This window comes from Heptranchias perlo, chromosome 5 (genome assembly GCF_035084215.1).
Source record: "Heptranchias perlo isolate sHepPer1 chromosome 5, sHepPer1.hap1, whole genome shotgun sequence".
NCBI classification, from domain to species: domain Eukaryota; kingdom Metazoa; phylum Chordata; class Chondrichthyes; order Hexanchiformes; family Hexanchidae; genus Heptranchias; species Heptranchias perlo.
The window spans coordinates 50,967,443-50,980,090 of record NC_090329.1 but is presented as its reverse complement, the minus strand read 5'-3'; the positions used below and the strand labels follow the sequence as shown (position 1 = coordinate 50,980,090).

The following is a 12,648-nucleotide window of genomic DNA, read 5'->3' as shown; positions in this document are numbered from 1 at the left end:
CACAAGGAGGAGACTTTTGTCACATCAGTTTATCCCAACTATTTGCAGGTAACCTTGTAACATGGGTTGGTCATTGGTTGGGAGGTAGGATAGAGAGAGTAGGGATAAAGGGAATTTATTCTGATTGGCAGGATGTGACAAGTGGTGTTCCCAAGGATATATACTGGGGCCTCAGCTTTTCACCATGTATATCAATGATTTGGATGAAGGAATAGAGAGTTGTATATCCAAGTTTGCAGATGAGAGCAGGAAGTTACAAAAGGACAGTCAGATTAAGTGAGTGGGCAAAATTGTGGCAGATGGAGTTCAATGTGGGGAAGTGTGAGATCATCCATTTTGGATCGAAGAAAGAAAAATCAGAATATTTTCTTAATGGCGAGAGACTAGGAAATGTGGAGGAGCAAAGGTGTCCAAGGGTGTCCAGGTCACTAAAAGCTAGTGCACAGGTACAAAAAGTAATCAAAAAGGCTATATCTCAAGGGGGCTGGAATACAAAGGGAAGTGATGCTTTAGTTGTAGAGCCTTGGTCAGATCCCATTTGGACTACTGTGTTTAGTTTTGGGCATTGCACCTGAGGAAGGACACATTGGCTTTGGAGGGGTACAGCACAGATTCAGATTAATGGGTTAAATTAGGAAGACAGGTTGCAGAAACTTGGCTTGTATTTCCTTGAGTTTAGAAGGTTGAGAAGTGATCTAATTGAGGTGTTTAAAATGATAAAAAGATTCGAGAGAATAGATACAGATAAGCTAATTCCTCTGGTGGGGGAATCCAGAACAAGGGGGCACAATCTTAAAATTAGAGTTAGGCCATTCAGGAGTGAAATCAAGAAGCATTTTTTCACACAAACGTTAGTAGAAATCTGGAATTCTGTCACCCAAAAGGGTGGATGCTGGATTCATTGAAATTTTCAAGACTGAGATCGACAGATTTTTGTTAGGTATGGGTATCAAGGGATATGGATCAAAGGCGGGTAAATGGAGTTGAGGTACAGATCAGACTTGATCTAACTGAATGACGTAACAGGCTCAAGGGGCTGAATGGCCTACTCCTGTTCCTATGTTTGTGTGTGTGGGAATCTGAGTGCAACTAAATATGATTGGTGTTACACTTTGAATAACAGCAGTCAATACTTTGCTATATTTATTTTACAGTTGCAGCATACAACCACATTTTTTTGTCAACACAGATCTACAACTGTACTTTATGGATTATTTTTCCTAACTCATTTTCTCCCCCCTCCCCTTTTCTTTACCATCCAGCAACTGCGACTGAGAGGGGAAGTAGGCCATCTCATGCCAGATCTCCATCAATTCCTCTCTAATCCAGGGAATCAGAGGTGCATGAGAATAGTTTAGGGTTAATTCTTCACTGGGAGGCACCTGGCCTCCAGTCAACATTTGCCTACAGTGACATAGCCTCAATTTTGAATATTGAAGGCAGAGAGCAAAAAGATAAGTATCTGTTAAAACTTTCAGTGACATAAAGCTATATTTAGGTTCAAACAAAGAGTATGGTGCCTATGACTGTTGTTATCAATTTTGTAATCACAGTATCCATAATCATCCTCCGCAGCTATTCTTTTCACTGCTAGGTCTTCAATTTAATAACAGCTCTCAAAGGAGTTGTTGAACAAAAGCTCATTTCCCCCTCCACCTAAAGTGAGTTACTGGACCTTCATGCACGACAACATCAAGGAAATGCATTTTCTATTAAAGTTATATGAAGTGATGGTTGGCTGGCCAACCCAACCTCCCAGGGGAACTATAGGTCTTGGGAAAAAGACTTTAAATGTTGTATCTCAGACCATTTAAGTGTTCTCTTTGGAATTATGTCAATCTCCAGATGTTATCTCAAACACTAGCATGCTACTTTAACCCTCCATGCACATGCCATTGCATTCACGGTTGTGCTCGTCCTAGCTCTTTCCTAGCTATTCTGTTGGGAAGGAGTTAAATACTTTATTGGGTTTATTCTCTACTTCTCTTAAAACAGTGCTGTCCAATAGAAATTGCTGACTAGCCACAGGTATGGCTAATGGCGACACAGCTTCTTGGCCACATGCACTAATCTCAGCAGAAAACGCCGTACATACATCACACAATACAGGCAGATGTACTTCACATTTATATATTTATTTAACAAACATCTACCACTATTCAGTAACCAAGGAAGTAAAGTGCTCCCAACGATCAAAAAACACTCACAAACCCTACTTTTCATCCTACCATTTTACGAATGCTTTGCTGAAAAAAAGAAACAAGATACTGGATTGCATTAGGAAGGTAACAGAATATAAATCAAAAGAGGCTGTGGTAATGTGTACCGTTCTCCTCACCTAATCATTGGAAAAATATTATTGCTCGAGAGGGAAAGAGGCAATCAAAAAATTAAATCATTAAGAAAGGTTAAGGAAGTTGGACTTCTTGTCTTTGGATAAGAAGAGTCTTTGAGGAAATTTAATTGGGATTTTTTAAAGTATGAAAGAAAGGTTGGATTGCTGCTTGCCCTTTGCCATGATGTGCCCCGTTGGAGCTGTTCATCATTGGTTGGGTTTCTTTCTTCTGCTGGCCTGGAGTGGTTATTTTGATTAGTCGAGCTGACCACAACGACAGCTCGTGTTACAAACTATTTTAGCAGAAAACCAATAAGCAGAATTGGAAGGAAGTGTGAAATATAAAGAGGGCAGGCCTGAGCTGCAGTGAGAATTAATGAACATTTCCACGAATGACACTGATGGGAATACTCCGAAATGAAGCGGTCACAAGTGGGTCATTGCCAGCTTCATAAGTGCAGATATTTATCATCTCTTGATGACAGACATGACATATTCTTGTACACTTGAAATACATTATTTCAAGGAGTTTATGTTTTTGATAACATTGTAAATGAGGAAATATGTGAAGTTGTTATACAGTGCATAATGTTTTATACCTTGCACTACTGTAATTGTACTATCCATTTTTGTAGCTGTCACACTGCTGCTTTATAGGAAGTACTTAGGTCTGTTCTCTAAGTTTCTTTACATTTGTTTTTATGGCTACTCCAAACACACGTTAAATTTTACTAATGTGGTGACTGGTAAAATCCCAAGTTTGATAAATGCCAGATATAAAGATAGCAAGACTCTATGGTGCACCGACATGGAGTGGTACGAAATGTGCTTATGCCCGAGATTCTCCACACGGTTAGAGTTCAGCCTTGGCTCAGTTTATTGGGGAGGTGCTGAACGAATGCAAGGCAATTCTCACAAAAAAGGAAGCCAAATCAGCCACCTCCTATCAGTCCTCCTAACACAGCAACATTAGTAGAGGTTCCAAGGGTCTCCTGTTCACCCTAACAGATAGTGAATGGTGCATGGTAGGAAAGGGACCTCAAGTGGAAGAGGATTCTACTTTTTAGTGCAGATTTTACCATAATAATACAGCTTACCAGTGCAAATATGAGCCAGTGTTGGTATAAAAAAAGTAAAACTGTAGCACAATTGTTAGCGGCAGTACTTAGTTAACACCACAACATATAAATACAACATGATTCAACATGGATCAGTGCTTTAAGTGTCACAGATAAATAATTCTATTTACAACACAGAAAGGGTTTAAAGTCAATACAAATATAACCACAAACAGGGTGATGCAGCCAGGGCATAATGGCACTAATGCTCTTTAATTTAATAGGGGCTTCATGTAGACAATCCTGCCCAATATTGCTTACAAAATGGCAAACATGGCAGTGTAAAAAGCTATAACACATTTCATTAGTACATGGCAGTCTCAGGTTTTCTTTTGTGTTGCTCTATGCAGTATTAAAACTATGGGCTGGCACCACAGATCAATGGAAAGGAGAACAATTAGTGTCAGGGTGAGTGCCTACATGTAACTCATCCTGTATCAGTCCTGAACTGTGGGTATCAAAATCAGCCCTTTTATTTTATTACTCTCCTCTGCCGAAAGGCTCTTCTGTAAAGCCCAGCAGTCATACATCTTAATAAAAAGCTTACAGCATGGACACGCTCCAATGACACAGTACAGGAAGATTCACACGGGGAATGCCATCGGACAGCAGTGACTTTATTAGCATTTCCATTTATTAAGATAGATCACAAGCCGACTACTTGTTTTGAAACTTATTCCAGTTCAGTTTTATTATTTTAATAATCTGGAATACCATCAAACTCAATGCTGCCCAGCAGACACTCTCTACAGTGATCCTTGTACCCTACAGAGTGCACTCCACTGAAAATGCTGCAGTAAAATATATGACTCCTGGGCTCCTCAGAGAGAGCTTCAGCAGGGATGAGTTTGGTTACAAAACTGACCATTAACCAGTGGCCAAAACTTTACCTGAAAGTGCTCACCCTGAGTGTAGTGCTGGAGTTGGTGCGAGTATTATCTGTGACTACTTACAATAGAAAATTGTAATAACAATAGAAAATTCTGCAGATACGCAGCATATGAAAGAGGAAGGCAGGTTAATGCATTACAAGGGTCCACCATCAAATTTGAACAGTTAAGTATTTATCACAGCCGATGAAGAATCTCAGCTGAAAGGTTAACCAGTCTTTCTCTGTCAGATGCTGACTGACTTGCTGTGCCTCTCCTATATTTCATTTTTTTAAATTTCAGATTCCCGGTATTCAGTTTTAAAAAAATGTTTACCCTGACAGTAATGTTCGACTTTGTGCTATCTAGTAATAGATTCTTTTGTGGGTATTTTGTACTACTCTAGGGATACATGCTCGCCCCCAGCCCTGGTACTTTCCTTTGGCATCATTTACATCAAACCGTTGACCTCTACATGTAACCATTCGTGGAACAGTGCAAACACTGCATGTATTAGAGGATTATATTTCAGCCAGTCGCAATCCAGATCGGAATACAGTACATGACAGCCGCAGCTATTTATTACATTATCATCAGCCAACTCAGCTTCAGGCCTGCAGTTATAGGATTTCATCCCTCAGTCTAATCCAACATTGCAGGCTCTGAAACACCCGAACAAATCTGCAAGGCAAAAGATCCCAAACAATTTATCTTGGACATGGCTTTGTTTTTATCCAAAAACTGTTCTAAACATTTTTAATATTTCTAACTGTTTAGTAGCTTAATTGAGTCTTACACTAAAGATATGCCCATCCCATCGAATTCCAACCCAATACATTCTAAATGAGGAGTCTTATTATGAAAACAAATCCAGTACAAACCCATTCACTTGCTTGCTGAGAATTTGTATTTTGGTAATGAAAAAGTTATATTTTGGTTATGAAAAAACTGTTCCACTTTGCTTCTAGTTGGCGCTGTGCTAATTATAGCATCTGTGTTCTACAAGGTTATTTCAGGCAAACAGATGTTTACGAAGCTACAGGGATAAACTCTGGGACCGCCTAGTACACTTGCCTTGTCATCAGGAACACATCTTATTCCAAAGTCAGCGTCCTTCATTTACCAAACTTGCATTTATATAACGCCTTTAAAGTAGAAGAACATCCCAAGGTGCTTCACAGAATCGTAATGGATGGATGCTGTGCCAAGGAAGGAGATATTAGGCGGCGTGATTACAAGCTTGTCAAAGAGGTGAGTTTTAAGGAGGGTCTTAATGGAACAGGAGGAAGTGGAAAGGCAGAAGGGTTTAGAGAGGGAATTCCAGAGCATGGGCATGCGTGGTTGAGGGCGTAGCCACATAGTGGGGTGAAGGGAGAGGGCTGGACAAGAGGACAGAGTCAGAGAAACAGAGAGTTTCAGAGCGCTTTATAGCGCTGGAGGAGTATACAGAGATAGGGAGGAGCAAAACTATAAAGGGTTTTAACATATGCATGCAAATTTTAAATTTAAGGCACTGGGGGACTGGCAGCCAATGTAGGTCTGCTAGGACATGGGCGATGAGCAAGTGGAACTTGGTAAGGGATAGGATACAAGCAGCAAAGGTTTGGATGAGTCTAAGTTTACGGAGGGCGGAGGATGGGAGGCCGGCCAGGAGTGCATTGGAATAGCTGAGTCTGGAGATAACAAAGGAATGAATGAGCGTTTCAGAAGCAAATGGGTTGATAGAATCATAGAAAGGTTACAGCAAGGAAGGAGGCCATTCGGCCGATCGAGTCCGCGCCGGCTCTATGCAAGAGCAATCCAGCTAGTCCCACTCCCCTGCCCTTTCTACGTAGCCCTGCAATTTTTTTCCTTTCAAGTACTTATCCAGTTCCTTTTTGAAGGCCATGATTGAATCTGCCTCCAACAACGCCCCCTGGGCAGTGCATTCCAGATCCCAGCCACTCGCTGTGTAAAAAAGTTTTTCCTCATGTCTGGCTCTTTGATTCTTTTGCCAATCATCTTAAATCTATGTCCTCTGGTCCTTGACCCTTCCGCCAATGGGAACAGTTTCTCTCTATCTACTCTGTGTAGACCCTTCATGATTTTGAATACCTCTATGAAATCTCCTCGCAACCTTCTCCGTTCCAAGGAGAAGAACCCCAGTTTCTCCAGACTATCCACGTAACTAAAGTCCCTCATCCCTGGAATCATCCTAGTAAATCTCTTCTGCACCCTTTATAAGGCCCGAGGATGTAGGGGAGAAAGTGATGATGTTAGAGGTGGAAGTAGGCAGTCTTTGTGATAGGGAGGATATGGGACCGGAAGTTCAGCTGGATACTGAAGTCGAATAGGATACTGAGGTTGCAAACAGTTTGGTTCAGCATGAGATGGTGACTTAAGGAAGGTGATAGAATCATTAGCAACAGTACAGAGTTTGTGGTGGGGACAGAGACGATGTCTTCAGTCTTTCCAATGTTTGGCTTGAAGAAATTGAAGCGCATCGATATATAGGCCCCAATATTAGAGTGAAGGCAGGATGGCAGTGGGTGCGTGATTGGGTGTGTGGGTAACCCGCCCATTAAAAAATGTCTATTCCCCATGCGATCGCGAGTCAATTGGTGCCACTTAACGAGGCTTCCGGGTTTGCCGTCCGAAAGCTGCGCAGCGGGCAGACTGCACACGGAGTGAGGAGGAAGAGGGATCTGTTTTACCTGGTGGACGGGAGGAAGTGACCTGCCTCTGCCACCAAGAAGGCCTGGCTCGAGTTGGCAGAGGAGGTCACCAGCAGCAGCAACATCTCCTGCACCTGGATCCAGTGCAGGAAGCGCTTCAATGACCTAACTAGGTCAGCCAAAGTGAGTACACTTACTGATTCTCCTACATTTTGCCTTCCACATCATCGCCCCCATCCCCCAATTCATTCTGCACTGCCAACACTACTCTATCACATCACTCCTCACACCCACTTAAGACTCATCCTCAACTTACCTGCACTTCCTCACCTCTCCATTAGTCATCCCACCACTACCACTCAACCCAATCCTCATCTAATGTCATGGCTCTGTCTCATGCTCACCCTCTGATGGATCTCTTTCACGGTCAGCCGCACCCAAACCAACGCATTCATTGGTTAGCCACTTCACCATCACTCACTCACGCGTCTGTACTTTCTCCCCTTATAGGAGAAGAGAGCTCAGAATGCACGGGAGAGGGCGAGGACCGGAGGGGGACCACAACAAATCGGTGTCCTCACTGACGCGGAGCAGGAGGCGCTGCTGCTCAGCCGAACCCTTGAGTGCCTGTCCATCGGGAATGTCGCGACTGGCACCCATCTTCAGCAACTCAGTATGCTCATCGCAACATGACACATCTGTGATGATGCTAAATATTGCCTTATGTCCTCTTCCAGGGCCTTCAGCGACTGCTGTGACGGCAAAGGGCGATTCCACAGAGGACGTGCCGGCAACTGAGGGTGCAACATCACATCTTAGCAAGCCATCCACCAGCGCAGATACTCACACCTCGGTGGGTCCTAGTCCTCAGTTAGTTGGGTTGGCACCTGGTGAGATACCACACACATGAGCATGAGCAGACAGTGGTGGCAGGGGCAGCTATGGAGAGTCCGTGTCGGTGGGAGCACTCCTCTCCAGACTCTGCTCATTTGGACGCAGATGCTGAACCCCGGAGGTCATCCCTTAAAAGGAGAATGATCAAGGGACATTTGTGAGGTGCTGGAACAGGTGCCATGCGCACTCTTCACAATAGTGCAGAGGATGGAGGAGTCCAACTCCTGCATGAGTGGAATGGTGGCACAGGTATGGGAGAGAATCTATGAGATAATGTCACAGGGACGTGAGCAACTCTCTGAGATAGTGTCACAGGGACATGAGGGCATCTCTGAGATAGTGTCACAGTGACGTGAGCAACTCTGAGATATTGTCATGGGTAAGTGCGGGAATGTCTGCGATGGGGAGAAGGCTAGCTTCCATTGACTTCAAGCATGGCTCATAAATGAGTCCATTCAGGCCCTGACAATGGCCGTTCGGACGCATAGTGAACAACATTCTGCCGCCTTAAACAGGCAGGCGGATACACTAGCACTGGCCTTACAAGACTTCACACATGTCCTCCAAACTGTTGTCCAGCAGAGTGGTAGGAGTGATGTGGGGCTGGCCCAGGGGAGGGATGATGGCGAAAGGGGACATGGAAGTGCGGAAGCCACTCAAAGCGCTCCCACGTCTCACCCGTTGCCCCACTCTCAACCAGTACCCGCAATGCTGCCTCCTCTCCAGGTGGCCGCATCTGCCCCTGCACAGGTGCAGGTGGAGAAGTCGTTGGAGGGGCCCTCACAGGCTCCAAAACTCAATGGGCGAAGGCCCAAAGCATCTAAGCAGTCAGGGCATGAATCTGAGCAACCTGCCACTACCTCTGCTGCAGCCACAGGGTATGCACCACGAAGAAGTAAATGGAAGAGAAAGGCGAAGGTTTTCTAAGCACGAAGGGTATGCACAAGGGTGTTTGAAGGTTGGTCACATTTTTCATTTATATTAGCTTTTTGTTCAACTCACATTAAATATTATGATTGTCACCACTACTGCCACGTCTTGGCCATTCTTGACTGGCTTTTGTGATAGGGCCCTTTCATGAGGTTCGCCATGAACGGTGACACTTGATGCCACCCACTGGGTCCCTTTACAGTGGGTGTATGTGTAGTTTCAGGATTGTTTTGTGCAGGGAGGGGTGGGGGTGGCTGGTATGGGCGCTGCTCTTTTCAGGTGGTGTGAGGACTGGACTGATCACACTTTCTGATGTTAGGAGAACCGTTCACATATCAGTGACCCCCTGGCCTCATGAGCAGCCAGGTGAGCCATTGCTCTGCCCATGGGTTCCTCATCCTCCTCATCCTCTTCCACCTCCTCAATGTGGATGGCAGATGTGTATGGGGCCTCCTTAAGCGGTGCCCCTCTCTGTTTTTGCCCTCTGTGCTCTTGTGCAGGTGCCTGTGGTGCAGCAATATGTTTTGGAGCTCCAAGTGGCGGATGTGGTTGCCGTGCCTGGCGAGGCTGGTGATGTTGCTCATCCTCAGATGTCGTGGTGAATGCAGACATGCCGCCCCCCCATCCTAATGGTGTGAGTTTGAGGGGGTCCGCATAGTAGTTAAGTATGTTTGAACAGAAGAACTTTGAGTGGAAAGTAAGAATTTGCAGTGAAAAATCAAAGATCTTGCAGCCAAAACTTTGTCTGAAAGAACGGCATGCCCTGCTGCAATATGTGACCTTTTCTCCCCATCTGTCAAATAAGCATTTGAATGTCTCACTGGCTGCTTCTAACGTCTGCTGCAACATGGAGTGTTTCCCACAGCACGGGAAACACACTGGGGATGCTTCAAAATCGCACCCCTGCCTCAAAGTGGAGAAAATTAAGTAATTCAGCTCCTTAAACTATCTCAACAATGTCTTAACTGCATTCGGGAGGCGCGCGCGCACCCAGACACGTCAGTGGGGAACCCAGAAGTCTGCGGATTGGAGCCGGGTTGTGAACCCAAACGGGATTTCCCCGATTTTCGGAGCTCCCCCGCCCCCAACGCACCCGCAATTTCCCAGCAAAATCAAGCCCATAGTGTGTACATTTTGTAGTACCATAAAAAGATATGGGGGAAGGCAGAGATTGCTGCATTGATGCCTGCACCAACATACGTTAAAGAAAGAATTTGCATCAGTGTCAGCTTTAGACTGCCAAATGTTAGTGCACTGGTGAATAGGTCAAACCTCCACTGCCATTTTTTCATTTTTATTTACCTTCTACTGTTGCCCCCATACTATTCGGCATTTCCTGGAAGGTGGCAAACCTCTCCCTGTTGGTTAGTACCTAACATCCAAGCAGAGAATCATGAGTGTGAGCACGCACCTTATACTGGAATGCCACCTACCTCAATCACCTGTAACACACCTATAACAGCAAAAACGCTTTCTCTCATTTTATGTTAAAATAAGAAGCTTCAAAAATCTGGAGCCTCCTTTCTGGAGCATTGTGGTATAATGTATTGGAAAATAACATTTTGTGTCTGTAATTCTTTGGATGTTACGTTCCTGATCTCAACTATGACACAGTAGAGAGACACCCAAGTGGAAGTTAATGGTTTTCCACGGAAGGGTAAGAAAAATGAAAGCACCGTCAACCTGGGCAGCTCCTACACAGCTCCTAGTGCACAAAAATAGAGCAGCATTTATGGAGGCTGTTCCTGGTTGGGAAACCACAGGAGGAGTAAAAATAATGAAAAATAATTTACAAAAAAGGTTACAGGTGCAGTTTGAAAATTTAAATATTATTAGGGGGTTGAATTTCCGCTGGGGTTCTCCCGATTGTCCACCATAACTTCGGCGGAAGATCCGTGCAAGCCCTGGAGAAAAAGCATAACTGGCGTTTATGCCGTTCCTCTGAGATTTCCGCGGATTTTCCACTGAAGTTATGGTGGACGATCGGGAGATCCCCACGGAAAGTCAACCCTTAAGCACTCAATAATTGGACTAATTATTAGGTGTCTGAAAAAAGCAAGTTTGCCTTAAACAATATGTTAATACCTAAATGTCTAACATGTTTGAAAAGATCGCTGTCCTTATATTAACCAATTCTGCAGATTTAAAAATCAAAATCCAGCTGATTTAAAGGAAAATTGGGGGAATTTTTAGATGTTCACCGTACATTATGGTCCCTGACAAGCACTAATAGCAAACTTCTTTGGTGGTTGTTTAAATGTAAATTGGGATGGGACATTGTTAATCAGCACCTGCTCCTGAGTTTTGCCGCTGACAGTAAATTAAAACATTTCAATGAAGGCTTTCTGCCATAACTGGAAAATAAGCGGAGCAGAGAAAGCCTAATGGCATCCTTTTTTAAAAAAACGCCCAATTTGTTTTTTGTACATGTTTTATAAACTTCAACCTACATATGCAATATAGATCAGTGGTAGCGTTTTGTGATACCTTCTTGATCATCTGAGCCTCTGTTGTCCTTAGCTGTTCTTGAAGCAGTCCTGCTTCCATCGGAATAGAAAGGAAAGCTAGGATCGAAGAAACCGGTCACGTCACACTTCTTCTTTTGGCGCTCCTTTCTCAACTGCCGCTTCTCTCGATTGCTGATTTTTGTAACCCAGTCTCCTAGAAAATAATAAAAGAATAAAACTTATATTTATACAGCGTTTATCATGTTGAAACATCTCAATGCTTCATAAAATGAATTAATTTTGATGTGCAGGGAATGTTGTGATGTGGGCACAAAAAAAATTATTCAAAAAGTCTGCATCACAAATGTATAAACCAACTTGGATATGATAGATTTGTTGCATTCAAGGTTGTCATAACAAGAGAATGGACATTTGATACAAGTAACAGTTACCTCTAATGATAATTCTACCTACATAACATTTAGCAGCATTTTCATCTACTGCTGCTAACAAGTGTCTTACAATATGTAAGTGACCACCACCAATTTAGGTCATTGTTTGTCACTGCTAATGATAAAGGGAGGGCAGAAAATCCAACCAAGTTGTAAGTTTTGTCATTATTACAAAATCTAAAATGTGTTTACTGTTGTCTCGGTTATGTTTTCGGGTCTTTTCTACCTTCCTTACTCTAGCTTTCTCTGCTTCCATATTTTAGATTACGCTCCTAGGTGAGTCCCAACTCTCCATGATCTTGAGAGTATCTTGACTAGCCCTGATATCTAGGTAAGCTTTCAGCAGTGTCCATACAGAAAAAGCTGTTAATTACTTTAGACACTGAAATGATTCTATGGGCTCGATTTTCAAATGGCGGCGGGAAAGCAGCGGGATTGACAGGCTGGCTGCCGACAGAAGCTGCAACGCCGAGGGGGAGGGGGGATAAAGAGAGAGAGAGACATCATTGAGCGCTGGAACAGAGAGTGGTGGGGAGGGGAACAAAGATGGGGGGGGGCAGAAAGATCGGGGGAGACATCGGACATCATCGGGGAGGAGACATGTGGGGGGGGGGGTGAGATATCGGAGAAGAGACATCGGAGAAGAGACATTGGGGAGGGGTGAGATATCGGAGAAGAGACATCGGGGAGTGAAACATCAGGGGGTGAGACATCAGGGGTGAGACATCGGGGGGCGAGACATCAGGGGTGAGACATCGGGAGGTGAGACATCGGAGGGCGAGACATCGGGGGGCGAGACATCAGGGAAGAGACTTCGGGGGGTGAGACACGGGAGGGGGGGGTGAGACAGCAGAGAAGAGACATCGGAGAAGAGACATCGGAGAAGAGACATCGGGGGGGGGGGGTGACATCAGGGGGTGAGACATCGGAGAAGAGACATCGGGGGGCG

General features: G+C 44.3%; 1 protein-coding gene across 1 annotated transcript in view; it reads right to left on the bottom strand.

Moving 5' to 3' along the window:
• Window positions 1–12,648, bottom strand: part of LOC137321744 (protein LYRIC-like) — an 87,730-nt gene that overhangs the window by 40,927 nt on the left and 34,155 nt on the right. Inside the window, exon 4 of the mRNA XM_067984347.1 lies at window positions 11,288–11,461. Within this exon, the coding sequence (XP_067840448.1) occupies window positions 11,288–11,461 (174 nt within the window). The remainder of the gene's footprint in view (window positions 1–11,287; window positions 11,462–12,648) is intronic.